The sequence below is a fragment of the Zalophus californianus genome, chromosome 15 (genome assembly GCF_009762305.2).
Source record: "Zalophus californianus isolate mZalCal1 chromosome 15, mZalCal1.pri.v2, whole genome shotgun sequence".
NCBI classification, from domain to species: Eukaryota; Metazoa; Chordata; class Mammalia; order Carnivora; family Otariidae; genus Zalophus; species Zalophus californianus.
Genome location: NC_045609.1, coordinates 68,925,831 through 68,946,746, shown reverse-complemented (window position 1 = coordinate 68,946,746; position 20,916 = coordinate 68,925,831). Strand labels below are relative to the sequence as shown.

General features: G+C 41.0%; 1 protein-coding gene across 1 annotated transcript in view; it reads right to left on the bottom strand.

The window, feature by feature from the left end:
- SMC3 (structural maintenance of chromosomes 3) overlaps positions 1–7,954 on the bottom strand; it is a 39,060-nt gene extending 31,106 nt beyond the window's left edge. The window contains exons 1-3 of the mRNA XM_027596605.1: positions 7,806–7,954; positions 6,673–6,748; positions 807–845 (exon numbers count right to left, since the gene is read on the bottom strand). Of these exons, the coding sequence (XP_027452406.1) occupies positions 807–845; positions 6,673–6,748; positions 7,806–7,820 (130 nt within the window). The 5' untranslated portion in view covers positions 7,821–7,954. The remainder of the gene's footprint in view (positions 1–806; positions 846–6,672; positions 6,749–7,805) is intronic.
- Positions 7,955–20,916: the final 12,962 nt, after the last annotated feature.

Genomic DNA, 20,916 nt, shown 5'->3' with positions numbered 1-20,916 from the left:
TGCATTTATATATATATATATTTTATATATATATATATATATATATATATATGCGCATTTGCAAAACTTAGATACTGCACTCAAGTTTAAAAAGCACTTCCATTTGTATTATCTCATGATTCTCACAACCCATCAAAGTAGGCAGGTCAAAGACCTCTTTTTATGTTTTTTTTTTTTAAGATTTTATTTATTTGAGAGAGAGAGAGAGAGAGAAAGAGACAGCATGAGAGGGGATAGGGTCAGAGGGAGAAGCAGGCTCCCCACTGAGCCAGGAGCCCAATGTGGGACTCGATCCCAGGACTCCGGGATCATGACCTGAGCCGAAGGCAGTAGCTTAACCAACTGAGCCACCCAGGGGCCCTCAAAGACCTCTTTTTGAAGTGCAAAGAGTACCTTAAGAGATTGTTTTGCCCAGTTTTTCAGCTAATTAATCACTAGGTATAGAGAACTCAGATCATTATACCATTATACTTGAAATCCTCTACACTAATCTACAACCCTGTATGAAGAAGTATTTGAGTTTCATGCAGACACAACCTCAGAAAACCAATTTTTCTAAGTAGGCTCCACACCAAGCATGGAGCACAATGAGGGGCTTGAACTCACAACCCTGAGATTGAGACCTGGGCTGAGATCAAGAGTCAGATGCTTAACCAACTGAGCCACCCAGGCACCCCTCAGAAGGTGCGCCTCAGAAAACCAATTTTTATTTTTTATTTTTATTTTTTAGAAAACCAATTTTTAAAATAAATTACCTTAAGATACCCAGGTCTTAACATATTTAGAATTTAAAAAACAATACTTACCATAAAAAAAGTTACTTTTTCCAGATCCATTTCTGCCCACTATAAAATTTCAAAAAGTACATGTTACTTTGCATAGAAACCAATAAATTTAAAACTTTACTGAAAGTATTAAAAAATTTATATTCTACTAACTTAACATCTTAGTATTTGAAGTTAAATACAAAAGAGTAAACAAAAGAAATCAAAAACAAGAGCTTCAATCAACAAATGAGTACAATTTTTGTATAGACATCAGATGGTTTTTTTTCTTAAATTTATTTCATTGATTCTTTTGCTCTTTTCTATTTTTTTTTGAAGATTTTATTTATTTATTTGACAGAGACAGGGATAGCGAGAGCAGGAACACAAGCGGCAGGAGAGGGAGAGGGAGAAGCAGGCTTCCCCCCGAAGGAGGGAGCCCGATGTGGGACTCGATCCCAGGACCCTGGGATCATGACCTGAGCTGAAGGCAGACGCTTAACGACTGAGACACCCAGGTGACCTTTTGCTCTTTTCTAATAGTTTAAAATTAATAGGAATAACCAAACGTTACCAGGTTTTCATAATTACAATCATTACTATGGACATATAATTCTTTTTAAATTATATATAATAGAATCTTTTTAATAATTTAAAGATTTACATGTTACTTAAATTTTTAATTCTTAGTCATTTTAAATTCTCAAACTATTTGCTTATTAAAGTACTTATGATCAGCCCTACATATCACATATAATCTCAGAATCACAAAAGTATAGGTAAGTATAAGGCACTTTTTTATCAACTACCTGAATTCAGAAATAAACAATTCTATACCTAAAAAGATATCAATGCTTCAGACTTAATGAATTCATTTGAATTTTGTTGTTCAGCAAAATTCCCAATCTCTCTCATCTTGACCAAGATATCCTGAACAAGTTAACCCTTACAGTTATCATCTTTAGTGTAAAGCCTAAAAAAAAAAAAAAAATCATTTCTGTTGTGCCAGAAAGTAATAAATCACTTTTTAAAAAAGGCATATGACTGGGTGCCTGGGTGGCTCAGTCGTTAAGCGTCTGCCTTCAGCTCAGGTCATGATCCCAGCGTCCTGGGATTGAACACCACATCGGGCTCCCTGCTCGTCAGGAAGTCTTCTTCTCCAGCTCCCACTACCCCTGCTTGTGTTCCCGCTCTCGCTCTCTCTCTGTCAAATGGTAAGTAAAATCTTAAAAAAAAAAAAAATTCTTAAAAAAAAAAAAAGGCATATGACACAGAGGTCAGCTTGAAAAAGATTTCTACTGGCTTAATCTAAGAAATCTGAGCACCAAAATAATTGGATGAATTATAAATTTGTGCTGGAAGGAGGAAATAATCCATCACTCCAAACTGATAATAAAATGATAAATAGCTAAGGAAAGAGAACTCTTGCTCACAGAATACCACACAGTAAATGTGAAAGGAATGCTGGAAATGGAAAATCATCATTTTGTAACCATCAGAATAAAGGCAATAATTATCAATGGATGCTAAATCTAGGGGGAAATTTTGAAAAGGAGCACAATATTTGCATGGTCCAAAAGTATTTCCCATCCTCATACTATTTATTACTTGCAAGAGAACAAACACTATACAGTAGAAAAACCAGATAACTACCTAAGACTGGGTGATCAAAAGTAACATCATTTAAAAAAAGTAGAAAGAATGATTCTTTACCTCCAGATGTAATATCCTCAGAGGACCACATCATTTATGTAGTATTTTTTTAAAAACAATGTTATAAAAGACAAAGAAAGGCTGTAGAATTGATCCAGATTAAAGGAGACTAAAGAGACATGACAACTAACAGCAGTACCTAACGCTAAATTAAATTAGATCCTGTACTAGAGGAGGAAAAAATACTATAAAGAACATTTTTGGGTCAATCAGTATAACTGGAAAATGAAGAGCAGATTATTTTATTAATGTCAAATTTACTGAAGTTTGTACTGTGTTTTATGTAAGAAAATATCCCTATTCTTAGAAAGTATACATTGAATTCAAAGGTAAAGGACCATGACCTATATAACTTACTGTTTGAAAAGAGAAGTGTGAGAGTGAGTGCATATGATAAAGCAAGTGAAGAAAATGTTAACAGGTAGTAGGGTAATGCAGATAGGAGTATTCTTTGTATTGTTCCTTATACAACTTTTCTATAAATCTGAAATTATCTCTAAATAAAAGTTTAAAAAAATAATTTATCATTAAAAGAATTACATATGGGGCGCCTGGGTGGCTCAGTCGTTAAGCGTCTGCCTTTGGCTCAGGTCATGATCCTGGGGTCCTGGGTCGAGCCCCGCATCAGGCTCCCTGCTCCACGGGAAGCCTGTTTCTCCCTCTCCCACTCCCCCTGCTTGTGTTCCCTCTCTCGCTGTGTCCCTCTCTGTCAAATAAATAAATAAAATCTTAAAAAAAATAAAGTAAAAAAATTACATATAGTTCAAACCAACATCTACTCATGAATAAATAACTTAAAATTTTTAAATTTCCCTTTAAGAATTACTCTTACCCACAGAGTGAAATACTATATAGCAATTTTAAGGATGTTGAATATTTAATGATTATAGAAAGATATTCAAGACTTTTTTTTTTTTAAGATTTTATTTATTTGACAGAGAGAGACACAGCGAGAAAGGGAACACAAACATGGGGAGTGGGAAAGGGAGAAGCAGGCTTCCCACGGAGCAGGGAGCCCGATGCGGGGCTCGATCCCAGGACCCCGGGATCATGACCCGAGCCGAAGGCAGACGCTTAATGACTGAGCCACCCAAGCGCCCCAAGACTTATTCTCAAACAGAAAAAATAGATTACCAACGGATTACACTACAAGCCCATTTTTATTTAAAAAGGCTTATTTATATAGATGTACACAAGGTAGATCCAGTTTATATGTGCCCCAAATTCACCTGCCCCAACCCAAGTCTTGGTTGCCTGTCAATGGAGAGGCTCAGTATCCATCACTGTAGGTTGTTTCAGCCTACCCTAAGTATGCACTCAGGTCAGATCTGTGAAAAACCAAAGGAGGCTATAGTTCCCTGACTACTTCAGCGGGGGTTAGTCACCAGAGTAACACCATCCAAGAGCATGGGGGAAATTAATGCCCTGTGTGGTAAACTTTGACCAGAGACAGAGACTATTCCTTTCCAATCTGATCTTTCCCACACATGGTGGGTTCCCAAAGTCTGTCTGGAAGTCATCTAATTTGACCACAAACCAGCTGTGCCTTCTTTATAAAGCTATGACCAGCTTTCCCCCTCACTCTTGCCCTCCGACTGCACCTTCCCATTAAGACTTATTAGTAGCTGAGTGCACCCTGCACTGTTTTCTAGGAAACCAGGTTTAACACAAGGATAGATTGTTAATATTAAGAATGGCTATTTCTGGGCAGGATTACAGTTTATAGTTTTTTTTTCCTTTTAGCGTTTAAACTCTTCCATAATGTTCTATAATTAACATATATTTCTTTTGTTAAAAAGCTACAGAAAAGGTAACCTTAAAAAGGTATATGCTTGGGTGGGGCACCTGGGTGGCTCAAATGGTTAAGCGTCTGCCTTCAGCTCAGGTCATGATCCCAGGGTCCTGGGATCCGAGCCCTGCATCAGGCTCCCTGCTCAGTGGGGAGCCTGCTTCTTGCTCTCCCACTCCCCCTGCTTGTGTTTCTGCTCCCCCTATCTTTCTCTCTGTCAAGTAAATAAAATCTTAAAAAAAAAAATATATATGCTTGGTACATTCAAGCATCATTCAACTATTAAAACAAAAGTTTCAAACATCAAACATCACCACAAGAGATACCTGCCTCCCAATCTTTTTTTTTCAAGGTCAAAATCATTAAATAACCAAAGTAGTATGCTTTTACAGGATATTTTTAATGTCCATCTCACTCTATACTACTTTGGATCTTTCTTATATTATTAAGGTACCGGTTTTTAAAACACGTTTAAGCAGTAAAATCATATTAGGTTTGTTAAAGAAAGGAAAGAACACTTAGACAATTCCCTTTGTAACTATTAACAACACTAATGTTGCAAACAAAGTAGTAAACAGCTATCTGGCAACAGCTAAAACAAAAATATTTGATAGATCCTACAGACATAATCTAATCATCATAGGTAATAATGGTCATCATTATAGCTCATTTATAAAATTATACCATTGATATAATTAAGATATCCACCTACTTTTAACCTGTAAGTTAAAGAAATAATATAAACCTAGTAATTATTCATTTTTCTCCATTTCTAAAGATTTTCTGATTGATGAGAATCAGAAGGCACCTGTAATCAAAATGTAAGTAAAATATTGGATCAAGCTATCCTTATGACACACAAATTATATTAACTACTCAATAGGTACAAAAGGGAGGAAAATGTTTTATTTCCAACTACAAGCTACAAGTGATGTACTGAGGGTAGGTTTTTTTCTTGCCCTCAATTTTTTTTTTTTAACTGAACTATAGTTGACATTCTTGCCCTCAATTTTTAAAATTTATTTTTTATTTCAAAATAATGTTTGCCCTTTACTAATCTTGGTGAGTGCGACAGACTGAATTGTGTCACTCCCCGCCCCCATTCATATGTTGGAAGTCCTAATCCCAAATGTGATGGTATTTGGAGATGGGGGCCTTTGGAAGATAAGTCAGGATCAGGTCAGGTTGTGAGGGTGGGGCCTTCACGATGGAATTAGTGTTCTAATAAAGAAGAGGGAGAGAGAACCAAAGAGGTCCTGTGAGCATGATGATGAAGATGGTGACTTCCAGAATGTGACTCTGCTGGCACCCTCATCATGGACTTGAGTTTCCAAAACAGAAAATTACTGTTGTTTCAGCCACCCAGTCTATATTTAATGGTAGACCTAGCAGTCTAATATACCAATAAACCATGCAAGGGGGACAATGTATGGAAGTCTGTTTATAAGAGTTTCATCTAGCCTTTAAAAATTCAGCAGGATGTCAAAAAACACTTTTGCTGGCTGTATCAGCAAAAAATGGACATTCTCATCCGAAGAGTCTTTAGACTAAATACTGTATTTCATTTTCTTTTTAAAGATTTTATTTATTTGACAGAGAGAGACACAGCAAGCGCAGGAACACAAGCAGGGGGAGTGGGAGAGGGAGAAGCAGGCTTCCCCCAAAGGAGGGAGCCCGATGTGGGACTCCATCCCAGGACCCTGGGATCACAACCTGAGTCGAAGGCAGACGCCTAATGACTGAGCCACCCAGGCGCCCGTAAATACTGTATTTCAGAACAATAATCATTGCAGCTCTTTATCCTCACACATACACTTTCTCATTTAATTTTCCCAACGGCCCTATAAGATGGGTATCATTAGCTCCACTTTACAAATGAGAAAACTAAAGCCCCTCCCAGAGTCAAGTCTGAAAGACTATGTATCAGAACTGGGATATGAAACCCATTCTGTTATGCTCCAAAGTTTATGCTCTTCCCAACAAGATGCATGGTGTGACTTTAAACAGTATGACAGAAAAAAAAAACACCTGGGAACAATCTAATTTGCGAATAAATAACGGTCATCTTTGAAATAAGGCAACAGTGGGCATTTTAATTAGGAAATGACATACCAAGAACAGAATAGCTCAAATGTTAAATTTAGTGTCATTCGCTATGATCATAAAGACACACTTTCACACATACAAGGCTACCTAAATAAAAATGAGTAATGATCGTCTTATGCAAATATTTTAAACGTATAAAATAAGCAATTCGTCAGTGTAGATAAAAGACATGCTATTTCATATAGAAAAAAATATATAAATTCATGTAATATTCAAACCCAAGTCCTCTTTCCTTAAGCCTAGACAGAATTTAAATGGTCTATACATATCAATCTGATTTTGTAAACCATCAACACTTACCGATAACATTATGTTTCGAGCTGAAGGGATCTACAATTGTTTGATCTCTGTAACTCCGAAAACCCTGGATAATAACCTAATAAATAAAAAAGATACTTTTCAGAGTATACATACTAAAAGAAGTAACTCCTAAACTAACATTTTTCCTTGGCTCTTCTCTTTCTGGTTTCATGTAACGCAAGATAGCTTTCTATTTCTTGTAAGAGAAACTCATTCTGAAAAGTGGCGATTAAAAATCTTTAAAAAACAGTCCGTTTATTAGTAACCACTGGCACTGTAGTGTTTTAGGAGTTATAGTTAGTAGCCTGTTAAGGAACTCTCAAAATCAAGTACACTGTATAAGATTCGTTGGAATGCTAAACACGACATTGCTTTAATAAAAAAGTGTCAAGCAGGCAGGCTGGCCCCAGCTTCCCTTACTCCAGGAGCGGTGGGCGCTTCTTTCGGACACACCCGCCAGCCAAAATAAGCAGCCGTTCCAAGAAAAGGGTGCTTCAAGTCCAACACACCCAACAGAGAAACTTCTCCCCACGAGCGTCAATGGGCTCATCTTTGCGGTGGACTCTCGCGCGGGAAGACCATTTTGACAGGAGTAAACAAGTGAACGAGGCGGCGCTACCTATTCTGCAAGGAGGAGGGTCCCTTTCACGTCTCCCGTAATTCGGGGACAAAGGCCCCGGGCTAAGCTGACACCTCACCCTGAGCCTCCCAGGGGCGCCTCCGGGCCGGGGAGACCACCTCTCCATACACCCCACGCAAATGGCCCGCGCAGGACAACACAGCTTCCCGCCCAGCCGCTGCCGCCCCCGGCGCGGCCTCCAGTCAGCTCGGGGCTGGGGGCCCTCAGCCCGCACCCGGCCCACCCGGGAAGGCCCGCTCCCTCCAAACCTCTCGGAGAGACTGCTCCGGCAGACGAACGCCCTGCGAGGAGGCCCGCGCTGCAGACGGGCGCCCCAATTCTCCGCTGCCCCCCGCGCTCGCGGGGCGGGGCCTCTCCCCTCCCCCGCCGCCCGCGTCCAGCTCTGGGTCCACCCTGCCGGGAGGCGGGAGGCCCGGTCGCACGGCGACACCCCAGCCTCAAGGAGTGGTCCTCAGAGGCCCGTGAGGGGGTGCACGGGGCGCACAGGCCTCACCTGTTTTATGTACATGGTTCCGCGCCCCTCGCCGGGGAGGACTTCCCCCCGAGAAGCGACAGCGCGGCCGTGGGGTCCAGTGAGGCGCCTACAAGACCCCTCCCCCAAAGCGTCGCTCGCTCTCGTCCAGCCAAACAAAATGGCGGCGCCCGTGGAGGCGGAGTCCGCGCCTTAGACGGAACCATCCTCGCGGCCCCTACAGAGCGTAGGGGGAGTCAGGGTCAGGTCTGTTCTTTCCTTTTGGCCAAAGGAGCCTTCTACAGCGTCGCTAAGTGGGTTTCATTTGATTGCTTTATTTATAGCTGAACTTTTCCTGAGAATTAGTCGGAAGCTTCTTTCGGAAAAGCCTTAATCGTGAGGTTGGCTCGTATTCCCTCCGAGAGCGGAGCTAATGGTTGCGTCCACAAGGGGGAAAAGGTTCGGCGCCAAAGCCAAGTGTGAGAGTCCGAGGGCCAGTAACAGAGCTGGCCGGTTACCACGTGATCTCTGGCTGTTTAAAAGTTTTTTTTTTAAGATTTTTAAGTATTTATTGAGAGAGAGAGAGAATGGTAGAGAGAGGGCGTGAGAGGGAGGAAGGTCAGAGGGAGAAGCAGACTCCCTGCTGAGCAGGGAGCCCGATGCGGGACTCGATCCCGGGACTCCAGGATCATGACCTGAGCCCAAGGCAGTCGCTCAACCAACTGAGCCACCCAGGCACCCTCTGGCTGTTTAAAAATGCTCACCCCGCGCAACGGGTGCCTGTCCTCGAACCTGCGGAGTACCGCGGACGTGTGGGATTCGGCGTGCAGAGTTCTTGTTGCTCTATTTAGTCTCCTCGCTCTGGGAACTTGTGTAAACTTAGAATGGCCCCCTCTGGCTCGGGACCCGCACACTCACAGCACACCCCGGAAGGGGCTTGACGCTCCAAAATTTGTTTTAATACCGTGATAATTAATACCCTGGGAGCTCTTACTACTTTTCTGTTTGTTGTAAATCTAGTCAGACATGGAAAATTGCAACAACAAAAAAAATATTTAGGTAAGAATAAAAGCTCTTTTGGTTGCCTGGGTGGCTCAGTTGGTTAAGCGGCTGCCTTCGGCTCAGGTCGTGATCCTGGAGTCCTGGGATCGAGTCCCACATCGGGCTCCTTGCTCAGCGGGGAGTCTGCTTCTCCCTCTGACCCTCTCCCCTCTCCTGCTCTCTGTCTCTCATTCTCTCTCTCTCAAGTAAATAAAATCCTTAAAATAAAAAAATAATAATAAAAGCTCTTTTGTTTTTTTAACAGGCTGAAAGATAGTAGGTGCTAGCAGCACCCTAGATGTATCTAATCTCATCGGTCTTAAGGGAAAAACTTTAGTTAGAAATTGGATCTCTGAAAGGGGAACCCTCCTACACTGTTGGTGGGAATGCAAGCTGGTGCAGCCACTCTGGAAAACAGTATGGAGGTTCCTCAAACAGTTGAAAATAGAGCTACCATACGATCCAGCAATTGCACTACTGGGTATTTACCACAAAGATACAAATGTAGGGATCCGAAGGGGTACGTGCACCCCGATGTTTATAGCAGCAATGTCCACAATAGCCAAACTGTGGAAGGAGCCAAGATGTCCATCGACAGATGAATGGATAAAGAAGATGTATATGTACACAATGGAATATTATGCTGCCATCCAAAGGAATGAGATCTTGCCGTTTGCAACGATGTGGTTGGAACTGGAGGGTGTTATGCTGAGTGAAATAAGTCAATCAGAGAAAGACAGGTATCATATGACCTCACTGATACGAGGAATTCTTAATCTCAGGAAACAAACTGAGGGTTGCTGGAGTGGTGGGGGGGGTGGGAGGGATGGGGTGGCTGGGTGATAGACATGGGGAGGGTATGTGCTATGGTGAGCGCTGTGAATTGTGCAAGACTGTTGAATCACAGATCTGTCCTTCTGAAACAAATAATGCAACATACGTTACGAAAAAAGAAAAAGAAGAAGATAGCAGGGAGGGGAAGAATGAGGGGGAGTAAGTCGGAGGGGGAGACGAACCATGAGAGACAATGGACTCTGAAAAACAAACTGAGGGTTCTAGAGGGGAGGAGGATGGGGGGATGGGTTAGCCTGGTGATGGGTATTAAAGAGGGCACATTCTGCGTGGAGCACTGGGTGTTATGCACAAACAATGAATCATGGAACACTACATCAAGAACGAATGATGTAATGTATGGTGATTAACATAACAATAAAAAATTTAAAAAGAGAGAAATTGGATCTCTGGGCTGCTGTAAAATTACCTGCCATTCAAATTGGTGGTCCTTTGCTGCCCCTCCGCAGCTGTGGGCTGTTCCAGCCACAATTATTTCTAGATGGAACTATTTTTAATAGCCTGCTAACTTGATCCTTGTCAGCACTCCTTGGTGCTGGCAGAGTCCAATCCTTTACAGCTCTTGGGTTAAAAAAAAAAATCTCTTAAACATTTCTCCAGGATTAGTGTCTCTGCACTGTCAGTTTCTGTGGGATTGTAGGCATATTAATAAAGTTCAAAACCTCCAGTTCCTATTCTATAAAATGAGGATGGTAAAAATCACTTAATTTTTAGAATTAAAAATAGAATCTATAAAATAATTATATTTACTCAAATTGTGGAGATGGATGCCCCTGAGGCTTGTATGAAATTGCAGTCTGGCTGACATCTTGATTTCAGCTTAATGACACCTGAGGAGAGGACCCAATTATGCTTGCTCAGACTTAGAACGGTATTTCAAAAAATTCTGAGGCTGTAGACCTTTTCTCACAAATATTAACCTGGTTTACAGTATCTGGAGCAATAAAGACTCCAAGGACCCTGAAGGTGAAGTATAGGGCAAGGGCTAAGTACACACATGATATAAGACCCTGGATGTCATAGTTTCTCATTCTCCTCCTTGTACTCCTCCATTGTTAAGACATTCCAAAATAAAGCTCTATCTCTAAGCTATTGTCAGTTCACAATCGTTTACATCCCAGGAAGGAATCACAGACCGAATTTATCTCTAAGTTACTTCTCCCAACCTCTTAAAAAAGATTCTTTTTTAAAGTGTGCCCTATCTATTCTTAGGCTAGACAGATTTTCTATGGGTACCTTCCAGTCCAATGATCAGGAAGGAAATATCTCATTATTGCTCAGTTCATTTTCAGTTCTTAGGGTCCCTAAGAGATAGAACTAGCACAGCAGAGATGATCCCAAATTACAGTTTTCTCTTGGTGACTCCTTGGTCAAGTCCCAACTCACCTAAGAGAACCTAGAAAACTCTCATCCAAGCAAGATAGAACTATAGCATTTGTGGGAAGATGAGACTCAAAAGAAAGACAAAATCTTTTATTGCTTCCCTCCTGGATATACAGGAGACATTGCAAAACTTCTTTAGCGAAAAAACTTGGGAGGAAGCCTTTTCAGGTACCATGCCCCAAAAGCCAAGACTAAACACTTGATACTGTTGCAGGATTTTTTTCTCTGTTGGTGTCCCCGTCACGCCACTTCAAAGAATGAAAGAGGTAGACCAGACAGAGTGGTGGACAGCAAAGCAAGGCTTATTGAGCAAAATCAAAGTGATAGCACAGAGGAGGAGGGAGAGGACCCGAGAGGGTTGCCATTGGGGTTTCTAAGTCTAGGGGTTTTTATGGGCTTTGTTGGAGGGCTGTTTTAATCTGATTAACCCTCCCTGTACCTGTCATCCAATCAGGGTTTTGTCATCTATCTATCACAGGGGAAAGGGTGGAGGGCTCCTTCCAGGGTGGGTGTAAAATCCTTTAAAGGGTGGTTTCCTCTTAGGGCAGGAGGCCTCCTCGTCCCTGCCTGCCTTTCTTCCAATTATTCTTCATCAATACCTCACAGGAAGTAAAGATTCTCATCCCTCATTCTCATTCCTCTACTGGATGATGTTGGGGAAATTGTCATTTTTGGAAAAACCCATTCAAAAAACAACTGCCTGAAAAACCACCAATAACCTTCACTTTGCTTCCCTATTTGTGTTATCTTTATGCCACAGTAATCTTCATATTTTTATTTTTAAAAACTCAAATTCTCATGTAAGCATGTGTCAACATTCTATTTAATTCATTAATGAGAAGCTCAATAAGATGACGAAGCTGGTTTAAAAGATCAAAAACTGAAATTTAGGGGGCGGAGCAAGATGGCAGAGGAGTAGGAGACCTAGATTTCGTCTGGTCTCAGGAATTCAGCTGAATAGGGATCAAACCATTCTGAACACCTACGAACTCAACAGGAGATCAAAGAGGAGAGTAGCAACAACTATCTGAACAGAGAAGCAACCACTTTCTGGAAGGTAGGACGTGCGGAGAAGTGAATCCGAGGCGATATTCGGGAGGATAGACGGCGGGGGAGGGGCCTCCGCTGGCCAGTTCTGGCAAGTGCTAGAGCCGCGGAGCACAAAATCGGAACTGTTACAAGTCGGCTCCGCTGAGGGACGTCGCTGCAGTGGCTAAGCAGGGGGTGGAATCCTCCCGGGACAGTGTGGTCTCAGGACCCTCGGGGTCACAGAAAGACCGGGGGAGCCTGAGTGCGCCAGAGCTCCCAGGGATCGGAGCGGGGAAGCCGGCTGCAGAGACGGAGCTGAGGCGCGGGCTCTCAGCTCGGGGTTGCCATAAACTGTGATCCGCGGCCCAGTTGGGCCACTGCTCCTCCAGCAGGGACCCAACAGGCGGCAGATCCGGGGAGACTCCCCTTCCTTCCCGGGGAGGAGCGGCGCAGGAACGCACCGCAGGGATCTGCTGGGTTTGGAGACTCCACACGGGGTCGGGTGCCAGAGATAGCAACGCTCGGTCACAGGCCGGGTGAGCACGGAGAGCGGCCAGAGACCGGGGACAAGGGAGTGACTGCTTTTCTCTGTGGGCGCACTGAGGAGCGGGGCCCCGAGTTCTCAGCAACTCCGGGTGGAGATTGGGAGGCCACCATTTTTGCCCTGGTCCTCCAAGGCTGTACGGAGAGCTTGCAGGGAACAAAAGCTCCCAAGCAGCTTGCTTAGCCCGGACCGACAAGGGCGGGGCAATTCAGCCTCCGGCAAAGACATTTGGAAACCACAGCAACAAGCCCCTCCCCCAGAAGATCAGCCCGAACAGCCAGCAAGCCAAGACCAAGTTTACCGATCAAGGAGAACGGGGAAACTCCAGTGCTAGGGGAATACTGCACATAGAATTCATGGCTTTTTTTTTACCATGATTCATTAGTTCATCAAAGTTAATTTTTGTTAACTGTTTTTTTTTCTTTTTCCCTTTTTCAACCAACATCTTATCAATCTCTTTTTTAAAAAAAAAAAACCTTTTTTTATTTTTCATTTTTAGAGTCATATTTTATCCCTTCATAGTAGTTACCCTTATTTTTGGCATATATATATAAGTTGTTCTCTCTTTAAAATTTTGAGATACAGTTTCTTCTAACAGATCAAAATATACCCTAAATCACTAGTGTATGGCTCTGTTCTAGTCTCCTGCCTGATCACATTCTCTCCTTTCTTTTTTTTTTAAATCTTCTTTCTTTTTTCAAACAACTTCTTATCTTATCAAGTCCTTTTACAAAATCTTTTATAATTTTCATCTTTACAGTCATCTTCTATCCCTTCATTGTATCAACCCTTATTTTGAACATATATGTCTTTCTTCCTGTAAAATTTTAGGAGGCACTTTTTTCTAACAGACCAAAATACGCCCAAAATCTAGTGTGTGGCACTGATCTATGCACTAGCCTGATCATATTTGATCACATTCTGCTTTTTTTGTATTGTTCTGTTTTTGTTTTTATCTTTTTTTTCTTTCTTTTTTTTTTCTCTTTCTTTTTTCTTTCTTTCCCTTTCTTTTCCCCTGGTTTCAGGTCTTTTCTGATTTGTATACAGTATATTTGCTGGGGACGTTGTAAACCTGTTAGCATTTTGTTCTCTCATTCATCTATTCTCCTCTGGACAAAATGACAAGATGAAAAAAATCACCTCAGCAAAAAGAACAAGAGGTAGTACCGTCAGCCAGGGACCTACTCAATACGGACATTAGTACGATGTCAGACCTAGAGTTCAGAATCATGACTTTAAAGATACTAGCTGGGCTTGAAAAAAGCATGGAAGTTATTAGAGAAACCCTTTCTGGAGAAATAAAAGAACTAAAATCTAACCAAGTCGAAATCAAAAAGGCTATTGATGAGGTGCAATCAAAAATGGGGGCACTAACTGCTAGGATAAATGAGGCAGAAGAGAGAATCAGTGATATAGAAGACCAAATGATGGAAAATAAAGAGGCTGAGAAAAAGAGGGAGAAACAACTACAGGATCACGAGAGCAGAATTCGAGAGATAAGTGATACGATAAGATGAAACAACATTAGAATAATTGGGATCCCAGAAGAAGAAGAAAGAGAGAGAGGGGCAGAAGGTATATTGGAGCAAATAATAGCAGAGAACTTCCCTAACGTGAGGAAGGAAACAGGCATCAAAATCCAGGAGGCACAGAGAACCCCTGTCAAAATCAATAATAATAGGTCAACACCCCGACATCTAATAGTAAAACTTACGAGTCTCAGAGACAAAGAGAAAATCCTGAAAGCAGCTCGGGAGAAGAGATATGTAACCTACAATGGTAAAAATATTAGATTGGCAACAGACCTATCCACAGAGACCTGGCAGGCCAGAAAGGACTGGCAAGATATCTTCAGAGCACTAAACGAGAAAAATATGCAGCCAAGAATACTATATCCAGCTAGGCTGTCATTGAAAATAGAAGGAGAGATAAAAAGCTTCCGGAACAAACAAAAACTAAAGGAATTTGCAAACACGAAACCAGCCCTCCAAGAAATATTGAAAGGGGTCCTCTAAGCAAAGAGAGAGCCTAAAAGCAGCAAAGATCAGAAAGGAACACAGACAACATACAGTAACAGTCACCTTACAGGCAATACAATGGCACTAAATTCATACCTTTCAATAGTTACCCTGAATGTAAATGGGCTCAATGCCCCAATCAAAAGACACAGGCTATCAGATTGGATTAAAAAACAAGACCCATCGATATGCTGTCTGCAAGAGACGCATTTTAGACCCAAAGACACCCCCAGATTGAAAGTGAGGGGGTGGAAAACCATTTACCATGCTAATGGACACCAAAAGAAAGCTGGGGTGGCAATCCTTATATCAGACAAACTAGATTTTAAAACAAAGACTGTAATAAGGCATGAGGAAGGACACTATATCCTACTTAAAGGGTCTATCCAACAAGAAGATCTAACAACTGTAAATATCTATGCCCCGAACATGGGAGCAGCCAATTATATAAGGCAATTAATAACAAAAGCAAAGAAACACATTGACAACAATACAATAATAGTGGGGGACTTTAACACCCCCTGACTGAAATGGACAGATCATCTAAGCAAAAGATCAACAAGGAAATAAAGACTTTAAATGACACACTGGACCAAATGGACTTCACAGACATATTCAGAACATTCCATCCCAAAGCAACGGAATACACATTCTTCTCTAGTGCCCATGGAACATTCTCCAAAATTGATCACATCCTAGGTCACAAATCAGGTCTCAACCGGTACCAAAAGATTGGGATCATTCCCTGCATATTTTCAGACCACAATGCTTTGAAACTGGAACTCAATCACAAGAGGAAAGTCGGAAAGAACTCAAATACATGGAGGCTAAAGAGCATCCTACTAAAGAATGAATGGGTCAACCAGGAAATTAAAGAAGAATTAAAAAAATTCATGGAAACCAATGAAAATGAAAACACAACTGTCCAAAATCTTTGGGATACAGCAAAGGCAGTCCTGAGAGGAAAGTATATAGCAATACAAGCCTTTCTCAAGAAACAAGAAAGGTCTCAAATACACAACCTAACCCTACACCTAAAGGAGCTGGAGAAAGAACAGCAAATAAAGCCTAAACCCAGCAGGAGAAGAGAAATAATAAAGATCTGAGCAGAAATCAATGAAATAGAAACCAAAAGAACAGTAGAACAGATCAACAAAACTAGGAGCTGGTTCTTTGAAAGAATTAACAAGATTGATAAACCCCTGGCCAGACTGATCAAAAAGAAGAGAGAAATGACCCAAATCAACAAAATCATGAATGAAAGAGGAGAGATCACAACCAACACCAAAGAAATACAATTATAAGAACATATTATGAGCAACTCTATGCCAGCAAATTAGATAACCTGGAAGAAATGGGTGCATTCCTAGAGATGTATCAACTACCAAAACTGAATCAAGAAGAAATAGAAAACCTGAACAGACCTATAACCACTAAGGAAATTGAAGCAGTGATCAAAAATCTCCCAAGAAACAAAAGCCCAGGGCCAGATGGCTTCCCAGGGGAATTCTATCAGACATTTAAAGAAGAATTAATACCTATTCTCCTGAAACTGTTCCAAAAAATAGAAATGGAAGGAAAACTTCCAAACTCATTTTATGAGGCCACCATTACCTTGATCCCAAAACCAGACAAAGACCCCATCAAAAAGGAGAATTACAGACCAATATCCTTGATGAACATGGATGCAAAAATTCTCACCAAAATACTAGCCAATAGGATCCAACAGTACATTAAAAAGGATTATTCACCACGACCAAGTGGGATTTATCCCTGGGCTGCAAGGCTGGTTCAACATCCGCAAATCAATCAACGTGATACAATACATTAACAAAAGAAAGAACAAGAATCCTATGATCCTCTCAATAGATGCAGAAAAAGCATTTGACAAAGTACAGCATCCTTTCTTGATCAAAACTCTTCAGAGTATAGGGATAGAGGGTACATACCTCAATATCATAAAAGCCATCTACGAAAAACCTACAGAGAATATCATTCTCAATGGGGAAAAGCTGAGAGCTTTTCCCCTAAGGTCAGGAATGCGGCAGGGATGTCCACTCTCACCACTGCTATTCAACATAGTATTAGAAGTCCTAGCCACAGCAATCAGACAACAAAAAGAAATCAAAGGCATCCAAATTGGCAAAGAGGAAGTCAAACTCTCACTCTTTGCAGATGATATGATACTTTATGTGGAAAACCCAAAAGACTCCACCCCAAAACTGCTAGAACTCATACAGGAATTCAGTCAAGTAGCAGGCTATAAAATCAATGCACAGAAATCAGTGGCATTCCTATACACCAACAACAAGATAGAAGAGAGACAAATCAAGGAGTCGCTCCCATTCACAATTGCACCCAAAACTATAAGATACCTAGGAATAAATTTAACCAAAGAGGCAAAGGATCTGTACTCAGAAAACTATAAAATACTCAGGAAAGAAATTGAAGAAGACACAAAGAAATGGAAAAACGTTCCATGCTCATGGATTGGGAGAACCAACATTGTGAAGATGTCAATGCTACCTAGAGCAATCTACACATTCAATGCAATCCCCATCAAAATACCATCCACTTTTTTCAAAGAAATGGAACAAATAATCCTAAAATTTGTATGGAACCAGAAGAGACCCCGAATAGCCAGAGGAATATTGAAAAAGAAAAGCAAAGCTGGCGGCATCACAATTCCAGACTTCCAGCTCTATTACAAAGCTGTCATCATCAAGACAGTATGGTACTCGCTCAAAAACAGACACATAGATCAATGGAACAGAATCGAGAGCCCAGAAATGGACCCTCAACTCTATGGTCAACTTATCTTTGACAAAGCAGGAAAGAATGTCTAATGGAAAAAAGACAGTCTCTTCAATAAATGGTGTTGGGAAAATTGGACAGCCACATGCAGAAGAATGAAACTGGACCATTTCCTTACACCACACACAAAAATAGACTCCAAATGGTTGAAAGACCTAAACGTGAGACAGGAGTCCATCAAAATCCTAAAGGAGAACACAGGCAGCAACCTCTTCGACCTCAGCTGCAGCAACTTCTTCCTAGAAACATTGCCAAAGGCACGGGAAGCCAGGGCAAAAATGAACTATTGGGATTTCATCAAGATAAAAAGCTTTTGCACAGCAAAAGAAACAGTGCACAAAACCAAAAGACAACCGACAGAATGGGAGAAAATATTTGCAAATGACATATCAGATAAAGGGCTAGTATCCAAAATCTATAAAGAACTTATCAAACTCAACACCCAAAGAACAAATAATCCAATCAAGAAATGGGCAGAAGGCATGAACAGACATTTTTCCAAAGAAGACATCCAAATGGCCAACAGACACATGAAAAAGTGCTCAACATCGCTCGGCATCAGGGAAATCCAAATCAAAACCTCAATGAGATACCACCTCACACCCGTCAGAATGGCTAAAATTAACAAGTCAGGGAACGACAGATGTTGGCGGGGATGTGGAGAAAGGGGAACCCTCCTACACTGTTGGTGGGAATGCAAGCTGGTGCAACCCCTCTGGAAAACAGTATGGAGGTTCCTCAAACAGTTGAAGATAGAGCTACCATACGATCCAGCAATTGCACTACTGGGTATTTACCACAAAGATACAAATGTAGGGATCCTAAGGGGTACTTGCACCGCAATGTTTATAGCAGCAATGTCCACAATAGCCAAACTGTGGAAAGAGCCAAGATGTCCATCGACAGATGAATGGATAAAGAAGAAGTGGTATATATACACAATGGAATATTATGCAGCCATCAAAAGGAATGAGATCTTGCCATTTGCAACGACGTGGATGGAACTGGAGGGTGTTATGCTTAGTGAAATAAGTCAATCAGAGAAAGACATGTATCATATGATCTCACTGATATGAGGAATTCTTAATCTCAGGAACAAACTGAGGGTTGCTGGAGTGGTCGGGGGTGGGAGGGATGGGGTGGCTGGGTGATAGACATTGGGGAGGGTATGTGCTACGGTGAGCGCTGTGAATTGTGTAAGACTGTTGAATCACAGATCTGTACTTCTGAAACAAATAACGCAACATATTTTAAGAAAAAAGAAAAAGAAGAAGATAGCAGGAGAGGAAGAATGAAGGGGAGTAAGTCAGAGGGGGAGACGAACCAGGAGAGATGATGGACTCTGAAAAACAAACTGAGGTTTCTAGAGGGGAGGAGGGTAGGGGGATGGGTTAGCCTGGTGACGGGTATTAAAGAGGGCACATTCTGCATGGGGCACTGGGTGTTAGGAACAAACAATGAATCATGGAACACTACACCAAAACAAATGATGTAATATGTGGTGATTAACATAACAATAAAAAATTTAAAAAAAAACAAAAAAAACAAAAACTGAAATTTAGATAGTCATTGCGAGAAAAAAAAAGAATGCTAAAATATTATTCCTAAATTAGAAGGGCGCCTGAGTGGCTCAGTTGGTTAAGCAACTGCCTTCGTCTCAGGTCATGATCCTGGAGTTCCAGGATCGAGTCCCGCATCGGGCTCCCTGCTCAACGAGGAGCCTGCTTTTCCCTCTAATCCTACCCCCTCTCATGTACTCTCTCTCTCTCTCATTCTCGCTCTCTCAAATAAATAAATAAATCTTTAAACAAAACAAAAAAAACAAAAATAAATATATAAATTAGACACAAAACTGGTAAATACAGGGTGATAAATTATAACCTTTAAAATAATCTAGTCTACTAGTCAAAAGAGATTCATCACATGTTATCGGTTTTCTTCCAGTTTTTACAAAATTGTAAACTATTTGGGCCCTAATCAATTGTGAATACTAAGTTGTTAGTAACATTAAAAGGTCATGCAATCTTTTTTTTTTCCCCCTGTAGTTCCAAGTTTGGAGTCATTTTTCTGAATAAGGACCTTGACAATAAAAATAAAACTTAGAGATAAACTTTCTTGGGTACCTTAAATATTCCCAACAAGTTAAGGACCAAATTCTCAACATCTTACAGAATGTACAGTCACTGTCCCTCCATAGAATCAATCACATTGGGGAAATTGGAGCTATAATGAAAAACTTAGTCATTGGAAAAATAGTTGCCTGAATAAACCTTGGGTTAACTTCCATAATTACCTCTATACTTGCACCAAATCCCCACAGCTTTCATATTCCATATAAATGATACCATACAATATGTGGCCTTTTGTGCCTGGTTTCTTTCATTTAGCATAATGTTCTCAAGGTTCATCCATGTTGTAGCCTGTAGCATACAGTAATGGTACAGGCTACATTCCCTCTTATGGTTGAATAATATTCCATTGTATGAATAGATCACATTCTGTTTGTCCATTCATCAGCTGATGGACATATGGGTTGTTTCCACTTTCTGACTATTAGGAATAAAATGGCTATGAACATTCATGTTCAAGTTTTTGTGTGGATATAGGTTTCCATTCTTCTGAGTATGTCCCCAGGTGTGCAAGAGCTGGGTCATATGGTAACTCTTCATTTACTTTTTGAAGAAGTGCCAAACTGATATCCAAAGGGGCTGTGCCGTTTTATTTATTTGTTTTATTTATTTATTTATATTTGACACAAGCAGGGGGGAGCAGCAGAAGGAGAGGTTCCCCTGCTGAGCAGAGAGTCCAATGCAGGGCTCGATCCCAGAACCCTGAGACCATGACCTGAGCCAAAGGCAGCCACTTAACTGACTGAGTCACCCAGGTGCCCCAGGCTGTGCCATTTTATATTGACACCAGCAATGTGTGAAGGTTCCAATTCTTGGCAAAACTTGTTATTGTTGTTTTTTTTATTTTAATAGTCCTAGTGGATGTGAAGTGGTATCTCATTATAATTTTGATTTTCATTTCCCTAATGACTAATGATGTTGAGCATCTTCTCATGTCTTTCATGTTAATTTATGTATTTTAGTTGGAGAAAATACCTTGTCCATTTTTAAGTTTGTCTTTTTGCTGCATTGTAAGAGTTCTTTATGCATTCTGGACACTAGACCTTTAGGTCAGATACAAGATTTGCAAGTATTTTCTATTTCTTTGGGTTGTCTTTTCCCTTTCTTAATAATCTCCCTTGAAGTGCATAAGTTTTACATTTTAATGTCATCTGATTAATCTGTTTTCTGATTTGGTTGCTTGTGGTTTTGGTGTCATATCTAAGAAATCATTGCCTAAATTTTAGTCCAATTTTGATAACTGATATCTATGAAAGGAGTCAGCTACTTTACACTGCCTAGAAAACACTTCTACCCGAAATCTCCAATACTCACCCCTCACCTCATTTAGGCCTCTGCTCAAT